The sequence below is a fragment of the Rhinatrema bivittatum genome, chromosome 17 (genome assembly GCF_901001135.1).
Source record: "Rhinatrema bivittatum chromosome 17, aRhiBiv1.1, whole genome shotgun sequence".
Lineage (NCBI taxonomy): Eukaryota > Metazoa > Chordata > Amphibia > Gymnophiona > Rhinatrematidae > Rhinatrema > Rhinatrema bivittatum.
Genome location: NC_042631.1, coordinates 27282167 through 27303733, shown reverse-complemented (window position 1 = coordinate 27303733; position 21567 = coordinate 27282167). Strand labels below are relative to the sequence as shown.

Here is a 21567-nt window from a genome sequence, read left to right as displayed (position 1 = left end):
GTTTCTTAAGAATTTGGAACTAGAAGTTCATGCATGCAATGAGAGCTAAATCAGGACTGGTTCCACCTCTCCCTGTAGACAGAGCTATATGGTAGCCCTATTACTCAGAAATCTTAATTTTATAAAAACATCGTATACTGACAGACATTTGCACTACAACTGGTACAGTTGATTGAGTTAAAGGTAAATAAAAATAGCATTAAGCAACATACAAATTTTGTTGCAAAAATACAATGATTCCTACTGACGGTTGAAGTAAAAATTATCAAGAGTAGGAAGGCATCCTTTAATGAAATGTAGTTAGGGAGAAAAACTACATGGCCAACACTGAAAATATCAAAGGACATTTTAATTAATTGGGAATGCCGTAAAATGTCTAATGGGTCCTTGGTTTCCTTTTTTCATCCAATCGTTATACCCCAGTCTCTGATTTGATGCTCTGGAAGTGGTGGTTAGGAGCATGACAGGAGAGGAAGAACGGCAAGGCTGAGGTCCTATCAGCCATGTTGTCAGCAGCAAATTAGGGCCACATTTTAACTGAGCAGGAACCAGATTCTGTCATCTTCCCGGAAAGAGTGGGAGCTGCATGGAAAGGCCTCCCAGTGGAGGTCATGGAGACAGGACCAGTAACAGAATTCAAAAAAAGCATGGGATAAGCACAAAGGATTCCCTAGTTGAAAAGAAGAGGGATTTCAGAGATCAAGAAGGGTCTATGGTATTCTACCAGGAATGAAGAAAGAAGGTATTCTACCAGGCAGAAGAAATCCAGAAATACATCTAAATTCTGACCAGTATAAAAAATTGACCACATATCAAGATAGGAGCTCACTGTTCTTTCAGTGTTTCTTGATGGACAATGGCAGAATAGACTTAATCCTTTGATGTGAAATCTGAATTTAAAAAGCTTCTATTCTGGAGGCTTCATGGCAATGAGCACAGTTAGTTTTCCAGCAGTCAGCTTTTATTAAAGTCTCCAGCACAAAATAAATCATAGCTTTGATAAGGAGCCCACCATCAACTTTTCTTAACCTGAAGAATCATACTTATTCTATATAAACACTTTTTAAAACTGTATTTTATATTAAAGCTTAACAAGCAGGTCATAGAAACAAGAGACAGAATTGCCTGAAATAATTACAAAGATAAAGAAACATTCCACCAAATAGATCCCAATAACAATTTGTGATTCTGCATCTACATTAGGTCTCAAATCCTGGAAGATCCAAAAAAAAAAAAAAGAAAAGCAGGAACATTTCAAGCAAAATGTACCATATTAAAGGATGATCAGATGTTGCACACCATCGTATATGAGAAGCTACCCACCCGACTCATTGCTTATTTCTCCCTTCCCCTTCCTCTTGAATACATTTGATACAAATTCTAAAATAATCGGGCTGAAAAAAAAATGTCGCCTAGTATTTTTGTACCTTATTAAAAATTTACACGGGTACCCAAGAAGCATCTCAGCTCCCAATGGACTCAGTTTAGAATGTAGCGCAATAAAGTTCTCCAACGATCTTGGGTACTTCTAGAAACATCTGGAAAGATACTTATTCTTAAGCCAAGAAATGCTTTCAAGCAATAGCAAAAATAAAGATTCAAGGTCAGTGACTTGTCCTGATGAAAAACTAAAGTATTGCTGGTCATACATCCATACTAATTAATCTCTCAAGATGATCAATCAGGTCTAAACTATCTAGAGTCAATTTAGTTTCCAATTTTGGTATTGGCGTCTCAAACCAGCTTTTTCCGAAAAAGGAAGATAATAACCATTCACTGGTGGGATCATTTCTGAAGGAAGGCCTAGGATTTCCAACAGATATTTCTTGAATATGTCTCTTGTTGCAATTCAAGTGGACCAGGAAATGTCAAGAATCTTAAATTGAGCCCTCTTTTTTGGATTTTAAGGATTTCTAGATTCTTATAGGTAATCCCATTACCTTGGATTAGGGATAAACTGGCTTTTTTGATACATTCTATTTTACTCTCCACAGTTTTTCAGAGCGGAGGACCAGAAATTCCTCCTGATGACCTTGCTTTGCCAAGAAGTCACAGAAAGAGACACAACTTGATATAAATTGAAAAGGAACTTTTCAAGCACAGTCAGGGCAGCCCAAATGGAGTGCCCTGGCTCTTCCGGTGCATTCTTCCACTCCTGAGCTGGCTGAAGGCCATCTTCAGATCCCCGGTGAAGCTCCTCATTTCTAGCCACACACCTCAGGGTACTTGTCAGTGGAGCAATCCATGGACTAGGTTGTTCTCACTGTGGTCACTTCCGATGTAGATGTGATAAGGGAAAGGGAAGGGTTCCTTCCGGTGCAGGACAGTCCTCCACAGAGCTTGCTGGCATCTGCAATCCACCTGCAAGCACTGTCTCCTGCCTATTTGCCTCCATGATGGCCCCTCACCCCCACCCTGCTATAGAGTGGAGGGCACTTCTTTAACCGGGCCTTAGTGTAGCTTCCAGCTCAGGCTGGGCATTTACTCCCAGGCCAGACCCAGAAGCGATATCCCATACAATGTTCATCAGAGCACCTTGCACAATGGACCTGATCATCTGAGAATGGAGAGGAGGAGTAAACTCTTGGGGGTAAGCTTAGAGTTCTTCCCATTCTCTTCCCCATATTCAATAATAGAAAAGAAAAAACAATGCAGCCACACGGAGTTGTTTGAAAGTTGTGTTCAAAATGTTTTTGCCATCTTCAATTACCGCTACTAAATATTTGGTTCCAAGACTGGCATGCAGCAGTATCCTGTGCAGGGTCGGATTTAAGATTTTGGCACCCATAGACAGGACTGTGGAATGAGGAGTGGAGGAGGATTCCCTCCCACCCTAGAGACCTAAAGCAAGTGGCTCCTCTTCAACCCGAGTATTTGCTGCCTTAGGCATTTGCTTCAGTTCTGTGGCCTCTGTCTAAATCCAGGCCCGATCCTGTTCCAGCTCTTACAACTGTTCTTTTTCTAATACAATATATTACCTCTACAGTGGCCCAGCTGTTCCCAAACTCTTGCGGGTTTGTTAACTCAAAATTCTCCGGCGTCCTCATCTCGTTTACTGTTTTTAAATCAAAATTTCCACATAGTCCACGCAGCACTCCCTGGGAAAGAATGAAAATATCATTTTCCTCGTGTCGTCAATCAGTGACTTACCATTTTGCTGATCTTGAATACTAATACAAATTTCCTAGTGCTTCCTAGACTGGAAAGGGTTAATGCATACAGTGTTCCCCCATCCCTATCACACCCATTTATGAAAAATCTCAATTATAACAGGATGAGAGCTAATGAATAAGATTCTGTGCTAAGGATGTGCACAGAAATCTGGTTTATGATTTTGGTTTTCATTTTTCGTGGAGGAGTAGCCTAGTGGTTAGAGCAGTGGGCTGCAAACCAGGTAGGCCAGCGTCCAAGTCTCACTGCCACGCCTTGTGACCTTGGGCAAGTAAACTTTGACTTCCATTGCCTCAGGAAAAAATTACAGGTCCTATGTGCACCAAAGCCAGGAGATACTTGCACAGGTTGGGCTGGCACGGGCAGCACGGATTTTAAAAGGCTCCCAGGTGTATATTTTTAAAAATGCTCCTTATGAAGCCCTGCCCCCTCGTTCACCAAAATGAATGTAAATTTTCCATTTGGAGCCCCTCTGGCCCCTCGCCCCCAAAAGCTTATCCAATTGAAGGGGCATTCTTCTGGTAGGGGGAGCAATTCCCACTCACAACCCTCATTTGAAGCCAGGTTTCAAAATGGAACTGGCTGACCTCATGACCCCCCTTTGCATGTTGCTTATCTGTGTGTGTGTGGGGGGGGGGGGGGGAGGGGGGTCGGCCAGTGTCAGTTTGGAAGCTGGCACCAGCAGAACAGGATCAAGTGGGTTGGCTCCTGTACCCAGATCACTCTTTCAATGGGGTAAGCTTTTGGGGGGGGCAGAGGGGGACCCAAATGGAACATTTACGTTCATTTTGGGGAGCAAGAGGGCAGGGCTTGAAGAGGTAAAGCTTCTTATGGGGCGTTTTTTAAAAAATACATTTACAGCTCACAAAGGGATCATGGTTCACCCTCAGTGGATCCGCATGGGAATTTCTGTTTCTTATACACTGGAGGGGGGGGGGGGGCTGCAAATCCTCTCTAACTCCCCCAGCTGCTGCATGGATCCTGGGCCAGCCACAGCCGGGAATGTGTGACATCCTGGCTGAGGCGTGCAATTCTGCATAGCAACATTTCAGCCGACTGGGCTCCTAATCTGCAGAAAATGTCATAGGCTAGCACATCGGCCCCTTAATACAATAATATTACCTGTTTATCATTACTGCTTACCTGCCATCGAGGTCCAACTTGTATGTGGACAGCTGTTCTTTGATCCCACAAAATGGTTATATATTCATTAGGGAAATGAATAAAGGTGAAAAATCCAGCTTGCCATATGTGAATGTTTTGAGTTTTATCTATTAAACTGGAGAGACTCTGTTTAAAGCAATAGATATCAAATATAAGGCTTAAGAAATAGGTCACTTTTGGTTCATAATGCATAATACATACCAGTTTGTCCTACAAGAATGTTCATGACTCTGAATATGAACAAGTCTTTTCTAGAAATAACTGATACAATAATGATAGTGCCCACAGGAGGCAGGCCTCTATCAACAGGAAGGAGGGTCTGGAATGAGGGGTAATTTTAGGAAATATTTCTTTACAGAGAACATAAGAAAATGCCATACTGGGTCAGACCAAGGGTCCATCAAGCCCAGCATCCTGTTTCCAACAGTGGCCAATCCAGGCCATAAGAACCTGGCAAGTACCCAAAAACTAAGTCTATTTCATGTTACCGTTGCTAGTAATAGCAGTGGCTATTTTCTAAGTCAACTTAATTAATAACAGGTATTGGACTTCTCCAAGAACTTATCCAATCCTTTTTTAAACACAGCTACACTAACTGCACTAACCACATCCTCTGGCAACAAATTCCAGAGTTTAATTGTGCGTCGAGTGAAAAAGAACTTTTTCCGATTAGTTTTAAATGTGCCCCATGCTAACTTCATGGAGAGCCCCCTAGTCTTTCTATTATCAGAAAGAGTAAATAACCGATTCACATCTACCTCCCAGTGGAGGTGCTGGAGACAAAAAACAGTATCTGAATTCAAGAAAACATGGGATAAATACAGGGATCTCTGAGGGAGTGATGGGAATTGTAAGGGCTAGATAAATTGGACAGATGGGCAGACTAAATGGGCCATATTGTCTTTTTCTGCTGTGATGTTTCTATGTTTCTAAATGTTTTGCTACACAATGGACCAATGGAAAACAATTCTTGGTAATTAAGTCCTATAATATGTTAGCCTCATGTCAGATTTCTTACGTACTAACCAGCAACATTCATATTTTCATTTTGAATATCTCTTTTCTAGACTGTTAATAAAAGTGATTAAATCTGTTAATGTAACCCAGTACTGGTACTGCATTATGAACTGATCTTGATGAACGTTAATGAACTTTGTGACTTAAACTACTGCTGAAATACAATCAATACTAATAATGAGCTCGACACATTAATGCTGTTTTAATAGCATTAAAACACCAGGCTGTGCTTTCTGCTATAATAACACTTCTCAGAACAGAACATACAAACCCTGTTAAAATTGCCAGACAGCATCAATAAAAATATATTTGCAATTTACAGACTCATATTGTATTGTATTAAAATACAATTTTCCATTTGCATTTTCAAGATAGCTTTCAGAATATGCATACTGGTTAAAGAAATAACTGTTTCCAAATTATACAGATTCTTTTTGATAGCTGCACTGGGAGTTTATCAACTATTGTCCATTTTCATTCTTATAAGTGAAAACTTACCGGGCTTCCGGTGTCATCGTCGAATACAATGAATGACTGACCAACATTAATGGAAACAGCTTTCCTGCAAATGATTCCAGTACTGAAGCAGTTCACATTTTCTACAGTGACAGAAAAAATGGTATCTGATGTGCTCTGTGAAGTAAAACAAAACATGTCTCTTAACAGTGTCATTGCTACAGTGTGACCCTAATTATAAGCCATTGTCTAACTACTGTCTGACAAATAAAGTTGTCATTAGAACCAGACAATATTTTCTTGAATTATAGAAATGCTCTCACTAGCCATATCTTACAGTCTAAGGACCATTTAACATCTCCTGCCCCAAGATATCCCAGCTCCCAGACAGAAAAATTGTCACAATATATTTTCTCTCAAGGAAATTATCCAAGTGGTTGCAATCAAAAAATGTAAATCTGTTCTCCTGAAAGCTTATAAACAGAGCAGCTGATTCTAGGTGTTTATAAATTCTAAATTTAGGTGTTAATTTTTTAGCTAATTTGGAGGTACCAAAAATCATTTTTATTGGTGTTTTCATGGTTCAGGTGCCTTTCCCAGTGTCACGGGTTTGAGGGAGTGGACCCTGGGACCACTGACAGGGCCACAGCCCGGTACAGAATTGTGAGGCAGAGAAGTGGTCAGACAAGCAAGGTCGAGGCGGGCGGAGTCCATTCAGGAACAGGAGGCAAACCCGGATCAGTGCAGGAACCAAACCGAAAGCAAGGTCAGGAAGCAGGTTGGGTATCAATCACTGGATGGAAACAGGAGCAGCCAGACACAGTGCTCTTGCTCAGGCACCTGCCCAGAGGAGTGAGCTTCCTTTTACGTTAGAGCAGTGCCGGCGTCACCAGTCCTGGGCGCTGGCTCTACAAAGCTGGTGAGTTTTATATGGGACCTTACTCAAGGCAGAAGGATGGAGCGGAGGAGCAGGACACCAGGAACTCTGATGGGAGGCCCCAGTGCTGGGCCCGGGACCGTGAGGTACAGGACACGGACAGCAGTGCAGCACCCCGTGGTCAGTGGCATGTTATGTGCATCGCAATTAAATACAGACATTTGTGCAGCTGAGGAGTCGTTGGTGTGGAAAAGGCATAAAAACAAAGCTGAGGATGCAGGATGTGGTGTTTTTACAGTATTTATCTATATTCATTGTGGATATCCTGAAAACCAGGCCTGTTTGTGGCTCTTGAGGACTGGAGTTGGCCACCCCTGTCATATGAGATGTGATTAAATAACCTAAATGTGTGTGCCCTGGAGGAGAGGAGAGGATGGCAACATTCTGATAACTGAAAAGTATAAATCACACACAAGAAGAAAAGGTTTTTCAGTGGAAAGTATGATTTTAGGACAAGAGATCATGGTATGAGAATCAAGGGGAGCAGACTCAGGGGCAACATCAGAAAATATTTCCTTGTGGAAAGGGTGGTGGATGCACTGAATGGACTCCCAATAGTAAAAACATAAATAGTAACGCAATACAAGAAAGCCTGGGATGAGCACAGAGAATCCATAGGGGAAAAGATGTAAAGGTGAAGCCAGAAATCAAATAGGGTATATGGCATTGTACTACAAAAGAAACTGGGCAAAGGGTTGGGGGTTAAAACCCACCCTTCACTCCCTGAAAAGCAGAGGCATGGGGAGAGATATTAAGAAGAAAAGAAAGGTAGGAGAACGGAAGCACAACCTAGTGATACTGCAGGCCATAGGGAAGCCAGGTTACAACTCTTCAGAAAACAAACGAGTCAGTGTTGGTGGTGGCTGGATACTACTAGCAAGGCCATGGGGATTCAGGGGACACATGTTACGAATCCCTCTCCAGCATTAGGGTCGTGTATGTTCAAAGTGGAATAAGGATTGCATAATTTATTTATTGGAATATGTGAATGGGTTTGCATAGACTAGAGGGTATTGGATTACTTTACTGGCCTTTCTTCTTTCCAGCTTGTTGCAAGCTTCCAAGTTCCCGCCCCCTGTTGATTGTAACTTTGACTTATTCCTGCTTTGGTTATCTTTCGTTTACGTGAATTTGTTACTCTAGTTTTTTCCCTCTGTTAAACTGTAAACCGATCCGATATGGTAATCTACTATGAAGGTCGGTATATAAAATTGTTAAATAAATAAATAAATAAATAAATAAATTATAATATTTAGGTTTGTTTCCTTGATATGGTCCTGGAATTATAGGTAGTGGTTTTGTTCTATGATATGTTTTGTGTCTGGATGTGTTTTTTGAATTTATTATGTTCTATTTATTTGAAAGTCATCTAGAGTGCATTGAGCTTAAGGCGAGGAAGAAATGAAAAAAAAAAAAATCAGCCTGACTAGTTTTGGTGGCTGTTTAGATTTTACAAAGCTTGGTGGTAAGATGAGGGCAAGTTATTGGATTAAATATGGGATCTTGTATGCTCATCTAACCAGGATGGAAGAGAACCAATGAATAAAACAAAAACTGACTTGGATAAGGAGTGATATCCTACAAGCAGCCAAGCTTCTATGGCTGTCAGCTGGGATATATCCTTGGCAGTATGGACAGGAATAAATGGGCAGGCTGGGTCAACTGGTCTTTTTCTACTGTGCTGCTACGTAAAACTGCCCATTCACTCCTAACATTACTTTTCCTATTAAATTCTCTTCCATTAAAATTATTAATTGCACATCCTAACTTGCTATTTAGGGCAAATAAAACTCAGGAAACAAATATGCAAAATCGCCAAAAAGTCTGAATACAGGTTTATATTCTAAATGACTGAACATTAACATGTGCAGCAAACATATGTTACAGCAAGGCTTGCTTCACTGTCCCAACACTGTCATCAGATAATTGCCTTTGTGCAAATGAGTTATGGCAAGAAGAAGATGGGGAGCTCTGCAAAGATCCAGGATGGCAGCAAAGCCCTCCGCCAGTGGGTTTATTTTTATTTAGTGACTTTTAATTAGATTACTATTTTTTTTATCTTTGAAGTTTAGCAGGTGCATTTCATCAGGAATTTACCTGGGATTAGATGAAGTGAGCAATCTGTGTTCTATCAAAGGTTGCCCATAATCTGAGTTAGAGCTGAAAAACTGAATCTGAGACTTTTCAGTAAAATAATGAAAACAATTTTTCTTTTTTAAAGGAAATTACAAAATACTAAAGAACATTAAACAAAAAGTGGACTTCACAAATGGAACCAAGAAATTATCATCTGAGTTTGTTCACTTACTTATTCTTTTTATATCTCACCTTAACCAGATTAACTTTGCAAGCTCCAACAAAGTCAAAGGCCAAGCCATCGAATGTTCTGTAGTGTCGATCCCCGTATGCCGTGCACATTGATGGGCAAGGATGAAAGGTGCACTGAAATGTTCCATGCTGGCAAACACTTAAAACATGTACAATCAATAATAGCAATGTCAAAGGCATTGCTTATATTCTTTAACAGAATTGTGCACAGGCTAGACCAGGAGTGGCCAACTCTGGTCCTAGAGAGCCACAAACAGGCCATATTTTCAGGATATCCATAACGAATATGCATGAGATAGATTATCATGTACTGCCTCCATTGTATGCAAATCTCTCTCATCCACATTCATGTGGATATCCTGAAAACCTGGCCTGTCCGTGGCTCTCGAGGACCAGAGTTGGCCATCTCTGGGCTAGATCAATGGAAAAAGTATACCATCCTGGGCATCCATTAATGTGAACAACTCTATCAGTTCTAAAAATCCCTTTTTAGATGTTGCATTATCTATTAATTTTACAATTACATGTTGGCATAAAGTAAACATAAAGACAATAAAACAGGTGTCTGTTTTGAATTGGCAGCAAACTGTCATGAAATGGGAAGACAGCTTAAAAAAAGAAAAGAAAGCTAAGATGCACCCATGATTCTGATATTACAAGACAGAATATTCACTTACCAGGTGTAACAGGAAGAATTCACCATGTCGCCAGGATAGTATTCTTTAGCTCTCCATGAGCAGGGGCACGCATTGGGCTCAAAGCACTCATCCCCATACTTAACCAGGCTACCAAAAAAACAAGGCAACAAATATGATTTTTTTAAAGCAGCATTCATTAGCAAATGTCATTTATTAATGCAAATGTGTAGGTCTTTGTCATTTCCTTTCTGATGGATTTGGATCAATAATATATCAATTTTTTTTATGGCGTGCAACTATCGATTGTATTTCTTTTACACAGGGAGGATAATTTCAAACAGTGCGCGGAGCAGTAAAGTATGCAGGTACGTGGTACACGCAGATCTTACTGAGGATTTTAGGGAATTGGTGGAGTATGCACATGAATTACTACGTTCAAAGCTACATCTGCTTCAAGCAGGGCATAACTTGTGCATTGTAACTTACATGCACAGGGCCTGATTTTTAAAAAGCATTTGCTCAAGTAAAACTGTGCTTTACTCAAGTGGGCTTTTGAAAATTGCTACAATATATGCCATTGAATTGTCCATGGGATTTACTTGCATAAGTGCAGTTTACTTGAGTAAATGGCTTTTGAAAATTGCTATGATAGTATGTTACATTTACATGCGTAACTCCTTTGAAAATTACCTCCATAGTTTTTTTTAAATCAAAAACTAGGCACACAAGTGTCAACTCCACCCCAGTCCTGCCCTCCCCAGAATGCCTGTACACAGAGCATGTAAAAGTACATGCAGTACTGAATTACACACACACATTTACACACACACACAGGCCCCTGATTGATTTTCAAAAGCAGATAAACGACTATAAATGAGGTTTATGTGCATAATTCCTTTAAAATTACCCCTTGTAGAGGGTAATTTTAAAAGCCACATCTCTTGGTAAAACAGTGCTTCGCTCATAGAAATGGACTTTTTGAAAATTGCCTGCTCTATTTTCAGATGAAAGTTCATTTGCAGGGCCTCTTTGTGTGCACTTTTACCAGCAGCAGGAAAAGAAGGTGCTAGGGGCAGGGAAAGGTTTGCATGCTTTTGCATTCATAAGTGTGTGTATAAGTTTTCTCCAGAAAAGCATCCACACAAGTTAGTGGCTATAAATGTGTGCAGGTAGCTTTCCTAGGATAATTTTTAATGAACGGATATGCCTCACTTTGAAAATCAGCACAAAGTCTGTGGGTAAAAATCACCTGCAGGCTTTGCCCTTAAGCACTCATAAAGTTATCCCATGATGTGAATGCATTTATTTTGTTAACCAAAATAGTTGAACGAATTTCAGGATTAAGTGCAAAATGGTTACTGGGACATGGTGGAGACATGGGACGACTGAACTGTGTGTCCAAAAATCCTGGAATATGAAACTGAGTGCCTTCTACATTGAAGTCCAGATGTAATTCTGGAGAAATCCCTCTGGCTGGCTGGCCTAACATACAGAAGAACTCGTTTTAATAGCCCATTGCCCCACAGGCTCCAGCTTGCTGCAAAATTATTAAATCCAAAAAGGAGGAGACACTTAAGAAAAAATAGATTAAATACCTTATAACAGCTTTATAGTTTTTGTAAATTACATTTTATTACCTTAGTTGTTTTCCCACTTCCCTAATTTAATGGATCTTTAACTGGGGAGGAGATTACAACCCAGCAATAAAATCAGAAGGACTAGGATTTCCTGCATACCTTCTTACACTTACAGCTTCTAATCCACGAATCCAGCAAGTTCAGCACGGCATATGCCAGACCATATATAACAGCATAAAACATAAAATGACAATGAAATACTTCATGTAGAATGTTATCTTTAGCGTTGCGTACCGGGTGGCGATCACCAACTGACAGAAATGGGATTATTCCCACATGCTGAGCGGGCCATGTCCAAAGGCAAAATCATCATACGGGCAGGGTAAGACAAGGAGCAAGCTTCATCTCTGTAACATTACACTGGATCAAAGGAGCACTAACAATTCTCTTTCTTGAAAAGCCAGGTGGCCAGGTCGATTTCCCGAATCGAGAAATTCCCAGCAAAAAATATATCACTTTGCTCACCCATACTTAAAAAGAAATGGTTCCAATAATATCCAAGGTGAAGTTTTTGATGTTCAGTAAGCCTCTATTACAAGCACAGAAATGCAGATGAACGTCAGACCCAAAATCACAATGAGATGTAGAAAATGTCTGCCAACTAGAAACATGTAAAACCTTTTCAGTGGACTAGATAAAGCATTGTGAGTTTCCCTTTCCAGACATATTTTTGTCATGAAATCAGCTGAGAAGGTGCAAATATAAAGTACTGGATGTTTGCTACCAGTGGATGTCTATCACGTGTGCACAAATGAATCACAGCGCTTGTATGCATGACAAACTAAAGGTGCCTAGGTTTTTCATTTTAGATTTCCCCGAAATGAAAACATTGGTTCTAAGATTAGATTATCAGCTTAATAACTAATTAGGGCCAGATGTACTAAGCAATTTTCCCATAGTCAGAAGATAGGAAAAACCCTTTAGTACATCTGGCCCCAAATTAAGTTAATTTTACGGGTGAAGTGGCCTTTAATGAGGAAGGCAATTCAACCAAAACTAGTGGATCATTAGGTATATCCAACTTTGCCAGTTAATAATAGCAGCAGCTTATTTGGATTCAGATCAGACAGCTGCCTGCTTTGTACTTTGTGCAGGGCTGGCAAGAGGATCTCCTAAATAATAATTGGCATAAAGGAACATTTAGGAATGCGATGACTCATCTGGTTCATGGCCCCCCACCTTCGTTCTGACAAATAACATATACAAATAATAACTTCAGAATGTGCTGTTATGAAGCATATACAAGAAAACTCACAAAATCAGTTTTAGACTGAACTTGCAAAAAGGTTTAACAGGATAACAAGAAATGCCAAAAGATTTAGCAGGTGCATAGTAGAAAAAGTCAGAAATAGGATACTTATGCTATTCTCAAAATGCATTGGATAAACAGTGTGAGCATGGATTTACACAAGGCATGCTGAATAGCGTGCATACACTGAATTGAACATGCTTAGTTCTCTTTTCTTCTTGGTTCGTCTTGCTGGCTTCCAAGGAATATACAACTATGCCTGGCACATAGGGGTTGCTTGTTAGTGCAATGGAAAGAAGTGGGAGAGCTGGTGACATCAGGTAAGGAGGTCCAAAAAGATTAAAGAATTCCAAAACAAACATTTAAAAAAAATGAAACAAAAAAGAACTGATACGGGGCCTCCTCAGGCCCTCGGTGCTACTTCCTGGCTATTCTTGGGCCTCTCCGAGCCTTCCAAACTCCATCACCCCTTGCCAAGATACTAGGGCCAGAGCCAACCAGGCTGGGCTGAGCTGAGCCCAGCCAGAGCCTCCCCGAGCCCCTCCAACCTACTTCCCAAGCCCAAGAAATATGCGTGGTCTCCCCTTATCCCTTCATGAAGGGTTCATGGCCAAGAAAAGAGCAGAAGTGATGCCTATTCACTCCCGTCCCACTGTAATCCTTTGAAAAATGGTGCCAGCAGCTCTGTGTGACATTAAAATGCTGCCCATCTTAGGGTCAGCTTGTACAGTTTTTTTTGCCAGTCCTTTAGTGGAGGATGAGATTCTGAAAGTTGTAGACACCCGGTGATCTGCTGCACACAATGTGACTGCTACTAGCTGGAGTTCATCCAGCAGTCTACATGCAGACATTTATCATACCATTCTTCAGGCTGATTTTTGTCTGTACTGATTTTAATGTCCATATTTATTACATATTTGTATCACTTTGTAATGTCTACATTTGTGTGCTAGTATTTGCACTATTTACCAATGTGACACTCTGTACCAATGTACATGGGGGTGGCCTTCTCAGAGCCACAGTTGCTACCATGGGAAACTTGCTGGGCAGCCTGGATGGCCCATTTGGTCTTTTTCTGCCATCATTACTATGCTACTATGTAATGTCTCAGTTGCAGTATGGGACCGAGACCCTTCATACTATTATGATTTGTTACTGCCTACATCCAGTTTGACCTGATGTACAATGCTTTGGGTGAATCTTTTGCAAAAAAAGCTAAGACGCATGCAGCCATCATGTACTGCTGGTAGGAATACAGACGTGATTCACAAGCTCCTGTTATCATGAAGGGAGGCTTTTACAATGCTGCTAACAAATGTATCTGCCCATAGAAAGATACATTTGATGGATGACATTAAATCTTTTACCTTTTTTTTGTAAATTGCAAAGTGATGACTTTTCTTTTGAGAAACCTTTCAGGAATTCATTTAAGCTTCTTACAAGTTATTTGATCTGGTATGCCACCTGTTTATTACATAAACACCAGGAGATGCAATTTTTGGTCCCGGAATAAAGAAGCGATAACCATCCTGGATGAAACACAGCTTCATTACTGATGGAATGCTGTGATTTTCAATTTGCAAGCAAAATCTTTTTTCCATGACTGTGAAGGGGACAATGCAAACTGCTTGAGGGAATGTGCGAGCTGATTATGATCACTCAGTCTTCTCAGAACACGGGACCAGCCCCATGACTTGCTGGTAATGTGAAGAACGCATGGCCTCTAGTCACCTGACAGCAAGGTGCATGTTCATTGAAACAGGCTGCTCCCCACTTTGGAGGCATCATACAGAAGAAGCTGCCGAGGTATAGAAGGAAGAGGCAAAATGTTGATTGCCAACAACTGCTCATAGTATATGGCATCTAGGGTGAATCTGCAAGGGCAGAACCCCTCCCCCTCAAACCAAAGAGCTTGCGAGAGTGTACCCCCAGAGATTGCTGCATTTGGGAAAGAATCATGATGGACTGGATGACTTAAGAAACTAAGGGTTTGATATGCACTTCTTGCTTCTTGATGGATGGATATTCATAACACACAGAGAAAAGGTTTGTACTGTCGTTTTTGTGAGAATCTCCTTCAATGTATTGTCCAAATCCATGCATTGCTTTTTCGTGTCGTCTTCTGTCATTTCTTTAAGTTTCCTCAAATCATACAGAAAACCAAAATTTCTGGCATACCCTTGCGTTTGTTTGAAGTTTGTGCATCATTAAAACTTTCAAGTATCTGAAGATCTGTATCCAGGGCTGGTGGAAGCACTAGGCGAGCTAGGCCTCAGCCTAGAGCGTCGACCATTAGGGGGCACTGTCGCCACTCGCGAGCCAATGAGACAGAGTGAGTAACCGCTTCAGGTGGCAGAATTTTGAAGGGGCAAAAAGTGCTTCTTCAAAATTCTGCCTAGCCCTCGCCTAATCCTGCCTTACCCCCATCATGCTACCCTTCCGACCTCCCCTCCAAGACTCATGAAAACCCCTGGTGGTCCAGCAGGGGCCCGGGAATGCCACTGGCCTTTAGCCCCTATTATGTGACATGGGCTACTGGTGCCATTAGCCAGCCCCTGTCACATGGTAGGGGCAATGGATGGCCCGTGCCACATGGTAGGGGCTAAAGGACAAAGGTGCCATTTTGGTTAGTGGCAATCGATGGCCCAGGAGCGGCAGGTCACTCCCAGGCCCCCTGATGGACCACCCGGGGTTTTTGTGAGGATGAAGGGGTTATTTTATTTAAATTTGGGGGGGCAGCACAGGGGGTGAGGGAGCGGCGGCATATGGCCCTTGGAGGTAGGAGTTGGGGCTGCAACCGTGGGGGGGGGGGGGGGGCAGAAGGTGCCTAGGGCACTTAATCCCCTTGCACTGGCCCTGTCTGATTCATATTTCCTGTGCACCTCCTCTCCTCCAGCCTCCTTCAGCCTCTCCTCATAAGTCTTCTGATAAAGACTCCATACCATTTTGGTCGCTCTTCTCTGGATCACCTCCATCCTGTCTCTATCCTTTTTGAGATACGGTCTCCAGAACTGAACACAGTACTCCAGGTGAGGCCTCATCAAGGACCTGTACAAGGGAACCATCACTTCCTTTTCCTTACTGGTTATATCTCTTTTTATGCAGCCCGCATTCTTCTAGCTTTAGATTTCTCCTTGTCACATTACTGTACCCCCTTCAGATCACCAGATACTATCAGCATTCAGCATATCAGCTCTTTTCGATTATCACATCCCAGACACATGAGTCTGTATTCTTGGTATTAAATCCCAGCTGCCAAATCTTCGACCACTCTTCAAGCTTTTTTAAATCACTTTCATTCTCTCAACTCCTTCAGGCATGTCCACTCTGTTGCAGATTTTAGTATAATCTGCAAATAGACAAACTGTATCCTTCTATCCCTTCCACAATGTCGCTCACAAAGATATTGAACAGAACCCTGTGGCACTCCACTTAACACTGTTCTCTCTTCAGAGTAGATTCCATTTACTATTACATGCTGTCTCTTATTAGTCAACTAGTTTGTAATCCATGCCACCATCTTGGCACTCACTCCCAAGCTTCTCATTTTATTCATAATCCTCCTATGCGGGACTGTATCAGAAGCTTTGTTGAAATCCAGGTAGATCACATCAATCACTCTTCCTCAATCCAATACTCTAGTTACCCAATGAAAAAAATCTTATAAGATTTGTCTGGCAGTTTCTTTCCCTGTTGAATCCATAATGCCTCTGATCCAGCAACCCAGCCAGTTATAGATAGTTCACTATCCTTTCCTTCAGCAGAGTCTCCAATAATTTTCCCACCACCAAAATGAAGCTAACCAGCTTCCTCTCTACTATTACTCTTTTGAATTGGGACCACAACTGCCCTTCTCCTGTCGGGTGGCACCCCTCCCATTTCCAGGGATCTATTGAACAGGTCTTTCAGTGGACCTGCCAATTCATGTATGAGCTCCCTCAATATCCTGGGATTACCTCATCTGGCTGCATGGCCTTGTCCACTTTCAGTTTACCTAGCTCATCCCATATTCCATGAAGTTAGCATGTGGCACATTTAAAACTAATCGGAGAAAGTTCTTTTTTACTCAACGCACAATTAAACTCTGGAATTCGTTGCCAGAGGATGTGGTTAGTGCAGTTAGTATAGCTGTGTTTAAAAAAGGATTGGATAAGTTCTTGGAGGAGAGGTCCATTACCTGCTATTAATTAAGTTGACTTAGAAAATAGCCACTGCTATTACTAGCAATGGTAACATGGAATAGACTTAGTTTTTGGGTACTTGCCAGGTTCTTATGGCCTAGATTGGCCACTGTTGGAAACAGGATGCTGGGCTTGATGGACCCTAGGTCTGACCCAGTATGGCATGTTCTTATGTTCTTATTTCCCCAGATACCAACCAGGTCAATGCTGACAGGTAGGTAATGGACAGGTATCATCCAGCAACATCGCCAGATGTTCAAGCAATAGCCTTGCTCGTTTTGGTAGCGGTTAGCTGGTAGTAAGACATGGGATGGAAGTGGGGCTGCATATTGGTTTAAGTCTGGGAATTTATATGCTGTCCTCTTCAGGACAATAGAGAAGATAACAAGAACTTAATTTGGATAAGAAGTGATATTACCAGTGGTCAAACTTCTACAATTGGTAACTGCAATATATCCTAAGCAGTGAGGACAGGAAAAACTGGGCAGATTGGACAAGCCAATTGCTCTCATTTACTATGTTACTATAGCATGGAATGGGAGCTGCTCTGTTATTTAGCAAAGTCTATAACATTTACAAAGTTTAAATAGGTAAAAATTCACAATTTATAGAAAAAATGAAAATGGATTTAGTGCTCGCAGTTTAATATTATAAATATTTCAGTTTTAACTGCATCTGAAATAGCTTTTCATTTTTTTATGTTGGTTGTACTACAATAAAACACTTATGACTTCATTTACATTAGAAAAATCTATCATGTTCTAGGATAATTGTTGACCTTCCAAACAAGCCATTTTTATGGATCACTGATAATAGACTTCACATTCTCTACACCAAGTCGTAGGCCACATTGCACTCATTATGTGTCCATTGTCATCACGCCAAGAGAGGAGGGAAGCCATGATAAACCAGCTGTAGCCTAAGCCCGTGATCTCAGGGCTGATACATCAATGTTTAGAAGAAAGCATTGATGTGTAAGGGCCAATATGAATTCAATGACAGGATTCACTGTGATTTTATTCTGACATTACCAATGCACATGCTTCTCTAGAAGACTACGTTGACAAGGCACTGAATAGAATTTATGACTATGTCACAGCCCACTGGCTATGGAAATATTTGCTCACAGCTTCAATGGCTATGCAAGGTGGAGCCCAGTATCACACAGTGCCAATGCTTCATCAAAACTGATATAATACAGTCTGGAATAGAGTGAAAATTCTGTGCATTAGCACAGGAAGACAATAAATTATTCAATTATCATTTGAATTAATTACCTAGAACATTGACTGTCAGTATAATGTGGTTATAGTACATTTCTTTGTTTTTTCTCAATCAAAACTGCCCTTTTCACTAGCAAAAACATTTAATAAACAAACACTTTCCTTAGACACTCATAAGTAAAGCAGTACCACCTATCTACCTACCCTGGTGGACAGACACAACCTGAGAGACACGGGAGATGTGCAGACAGGGTGAGGTTCAGAAGCTGGTTCTCACAGGTTCTTTCTCTGCTCAGTTCGGTATCTGCTTCTGAATCACTGCAGTTCAAATAGATCTGACCAGCTGGGCAATCATGCACTGAAAGACACAAAATGTAATAAAACAAATTGTGCACTTGGCTTTTATTCATTTCGCATGTTTTCTTTGTCAGACTGGTGCACTTTTAGAACGAGACAGAATAAGTTTTGTTTAGGCGCCACTCTATTTGTTCTGCTTGAACACATCAAGACAAGGGCTGCCATAATCGGTCGATAGTATAACTATTCCCTGGTGCTCAAGGACAGGCTGGAAGTTACCCAGCTGGTCATTAAGATGAGCTTCCAGCCAACAGTATGTGAGCTTCTGCTGCAAAGAAGAATCCAAGGGCAGCCAGCTGCCGTGTGTCACTGGCTTCAGACGTGCATTCATCAGACCCTGGCCAAGTTCACCCTTGTGTACTGCCATTTCACAATCCTTTGCAGCTCAGGAAGTGCACGTTTACCCTCTGCTTCTAACCCCCTGGGTCTCCATCATGTACTTGCACTTACCGACACCGGGGCTCTCGCAGTTCATTGTTCCACCTCTGCAAATGCTACATGATGGAAAGAGGTTGGAATTAGACATGCTTTTGTTTTTATGTTGTTTGCTAAAGTTTTCTATCTGTAGTCACTGGTTTTTTATTTCTTTTCTTGCAGGTAACTGGTGCCAGCAGGAGGCTAGGGCTATTTTTCTCTCTCCTTATGACTATTAGAATTTGACTTCAATTTTTTTCTTTTATGAGGGAAGAGGCTGGCAGTTTCTTCAGGTCCTTTGGGCTTCTGACCATCAGAACTTGCCTCTACACAACTAACCAGGGTTTCTCCCTCATATTAAAACCCTCCGTCCACTTCTGTTTAGCCCAGCTATTGCAATGACAGTTCTCAACCAGGGGCCACCAACCAGGACTCCTCCTGGTACCTGGAAAGTACACAACCTAAATTTGGCCACTGTGTCACCATTGTGAAATGGCTGGGTCTACTTCCCTCTGGAAGCTGTGAAATGATGAATAAAAAAACTGAAGTTTACTTGTTCCTATAATCAGGCTGTCACGGTGGAGGACACTTTTTTTTAGAATGGTTCACATTACTCACGATCAACTGATCACATTCCTTTTCATGGACCAACATGTCATACACATCAGTGGAGTCCCCTAGCATTTGGTGCTTTTCCTGATGCTCTTCAACATTTACATCTGCCCAATTTGCAACTACATCCAGTCTTTCAACACTGAATGACAACAATTTGCTGACAACATCCTGTTCTATGTCAGAAAAGGGATAACCCAAGCCACGGTTGCTGCTAATCTCAATGATTGTCTCACAGCAGTAGCATTATGGCTTAGCAAACCAATTCAAACTCATCCCTTCCAAGTCCAAACTCTTCTGCGTCAGTTGATGGGCATCCTTCGTCTTCTTTACGAACCTTGTGAGGGACTCCTTTACAATCCAGATTCCATTCACACTCTGGGGGCACAACTCAAGCACTGGCTTACAAAGCAAACCCGCATCTCAGGTGTGGTAAAGACTTTCTTTATACATCTGCACCAGACCCGTTAACCCGTGCAACTACTACCTAGCTGCTGTCATACGCTCATTGATTACCAACTATCTTGACTTCCATAACTCCCTTTTCCAAGGCATTCACACTACAACCTCAAACATCGCCAACCATTGCAGAGCACACAACTAAACTCTTGGTAGGGGATAAATCCACCGACCATGTAACAGCCTTTCTGGCTCCCAATTGAAAGCAGGATAAATTTTAAAACACTTTCCTTGCTCTTCAAATGCATGAATATCTTAACAAACGTCTGCTCTCCCACACTCCCCTGAGGGAGTTTCAATCCTCTCAGCAAGCCCTTTTACCCTCCCCTTTGCTGGCTTCAGCTGGACTAACATGTGTGAGACTTTGTACATTCAGCTGCTCTGCCCCTAAAATATGGAACATTACCTCTAATGCTGCACCTGGAAAAAAGTCAAAGCTTGGCTGTTTAGCCAGGCCTTCCCCTAGACTCTACAGCAGAGATTTCATCCCTCTCTTTATAACAGCAAGGCGCACAAGATTCATCTACTTCTGGGCCATTTTTATTCACTTATTTCTTAATATCTCTCATACCTTCAGTGCTTAACTTACTTGTTAATTTTACATATGCATTCTCTATACCCAACCAACATATTTATTGCTTTCCAGTGTACCCATGCTACCTATTTTGATGCATTTTATCCCATGTCTGTATGTTGTACCGCTATATCCTTTTTTATGTGCCCAATGTTCCGAAATTTTATGTAACCTGCCTTGTGCCTTCTATTAGGAAAAGGCAGAATATCCGATGCGTATCAATAAATAAATAAATAAAATCAAGTATCATTGTTTGAGAATCATCACAAACATAAAACCGTAAGATATACTTTACCATTTACCCATAGATGTGATAATATTTTCTCCAGGAGGATAATCGATTCCCTGAAAATAGCAAGGGCATTCGTCTCTGTAAAGGAACAATAAAAATGTCATTGAGTGTGTGTGTGTTTGTATAGAATAGGCTTCAAAATGTAACATAGTAACATTGTAGACGACTGCAAAACAACTCCCCAAAATTGTTCCATTGTCTCCTGGGAGAAGAAGTGTGTATGGAAGACATAAAACATAGTCGTGTTGCCAGTAGGTTTGGGTAAAGATATTTCTATGATAAACAACATGTCTGTAGTTAGTGGTTTTATCTTCTACTAAGAGCATTTGCCTAAAGAAGGAACTTCTATGCATTTAAAAATGTGATCCATTAAGCAGTTTCCATTTACCCAAAAAGCATTGTATATTTCATCCATAAGCTGCACTAAACTATCTACAATGAAGTACGCATTTATAAAAGAGGGCAAAGTGTAACATAAAACTTCCCCACATCTGAATATGGAATGGTAAATGTTTCCATTCATAGATAAATCTCGTGTTGCAATAACAGTCAGGTACTTCAGTTTTCGGCTGTATCCAGCTGGGTGTCCTAAAATTGTGATCTCATCCAGTAGTACTGATAAAGTTAAAGATGGCAGAGTGATCTGCAGCTCATTGTCCACAATCCAGCAGGTCATGAGTTGGACTTGCCTTTCTGTTCTGTCCTGAAAAGAAAACTAATACTCTTTGGGGGATATTCAGACCCCATAAATTTACGTCAGTGCAATTATGGCATCATTTTAGACCCTATCCCAAATACTCAAACAGTACAAGGCAACTCTGGAAAAATATGGTAAATGATAGACCACTGCTATCATCC

The 21567-nt window shown here is 41.2% G+C and overlaps 1 protein-coding gene across 1 annotated transcript in view; it reads right to left on the bottom strand.

Moving 5' to 3' along the window:
* OTOG (otogelin) overlaps positions 1-21567 on the bottom strand; it is a 193737-nt gene that overhangs the window by 93880 nt on the left and 78290 nt on the right. Inside the window, exons 20-27 of the mRNA XM_029583100.1 lie at positions 20713-20787; positions 18809-18852; positions 18206-18359; positions 9751-9858; positions 9074-9212; positions 5851-5985; positions 4315-4461; positions 2979-3098 (exon numbers count right to left, since the gene is read on the bottom strand). Coding sequence (XP_029438960.1) covers positions 2979-3098; positions 4315-4461; positions 5851-5985; positions 9074-9212; positions 9751-9858; positions 18206-18359; positions 18809-18852; positions 20713-20787 — 922 coding nt within the window. The remainder of the gene's footprint in view (positions 1-2978; positions 3099-4314; positions 4462-5850; positions 5986-9073; positions 9213-9750; positions 9859-18205; positions 18360-18808; positions 18853-20712; positions 20788-21567) is intronic.